The sequence below is a fragment of the Penaeus monodon genome, chromosome 32 (assembly GCF_015228065.2).
Source record: "Penaeus monodon isolate SGIC_2016 chromosome 32, NSTDA_Pmon_1, whole genome shotgun sequence".
In the NCBI taxonomy this organism is placed as follows: domain Eukaryota; kingdom Metazoa; phylum Arthropoda; class Malacostraca; order Decapoda; family Penaeidae; genus Penaeus; species Penaeus monodon.
In genome coordinates, this window is record NC_051417.1 from 35,194,013 (window position 1) to 35,194,412 (window position 400).

The window sequence follows — 400 nt, forward strand, 5'->3', positions numbered from 1 at the left end:
CATTGTTAGTGTTATTTTAAGACACCTATTAACGATTCTCTCTTCCTTCCTTGCAGACGACGCAGACGAAGAGAGCACCACCAACAACAACGGACGCGGCGGCACCCACATCCACCTGTGGCAGTTCCTGAAGGAGCTCCTGCACCAGCCCCAGCTCTACGGCTCCTGCATACGGTGGCTGGATCGCCCTAAGGGAGTGTTCAAGATCGAAGACAGTGTTCGTGTGGCGCGCCTCTGGGGAAAGAGGAAGAACCGACCAGCTATGAACTATGACAAGCTCTCCCGCTCCATCAGGCAGTACTATAAGAAGGGCATCATGAAGAAGACGGAGAGGTCCCAGCGATTGGTGTACCAGTTCTGTCACCCCTACTGTCTGTAGGGCGTGGCCAGACGCTCCCTC

At 55.0% G+C, this 400-nt stretch overlaps 1 protein-coding gene across 1 annotated transcript in view; it reads left to right on the plus strand.

Moving 5' to 3' along the window:
* LOC119593839 (DNA-binding protein D-ETS-4-like) overlaps positions 1 to 400 on the plus strand; it is a gene marked incomplete in the record, with an annotated part of 11,206 nt that overhangs the window by 9,533 nt on the left and 1,273 nt on the right. The window contains 1 exon segment of the mRNA XM_037942868.1: positions 57 to 400. Within this exon segment, the coding sequence (XP_037798796.1) occupies positions 57 to 379 (323 nt within the window).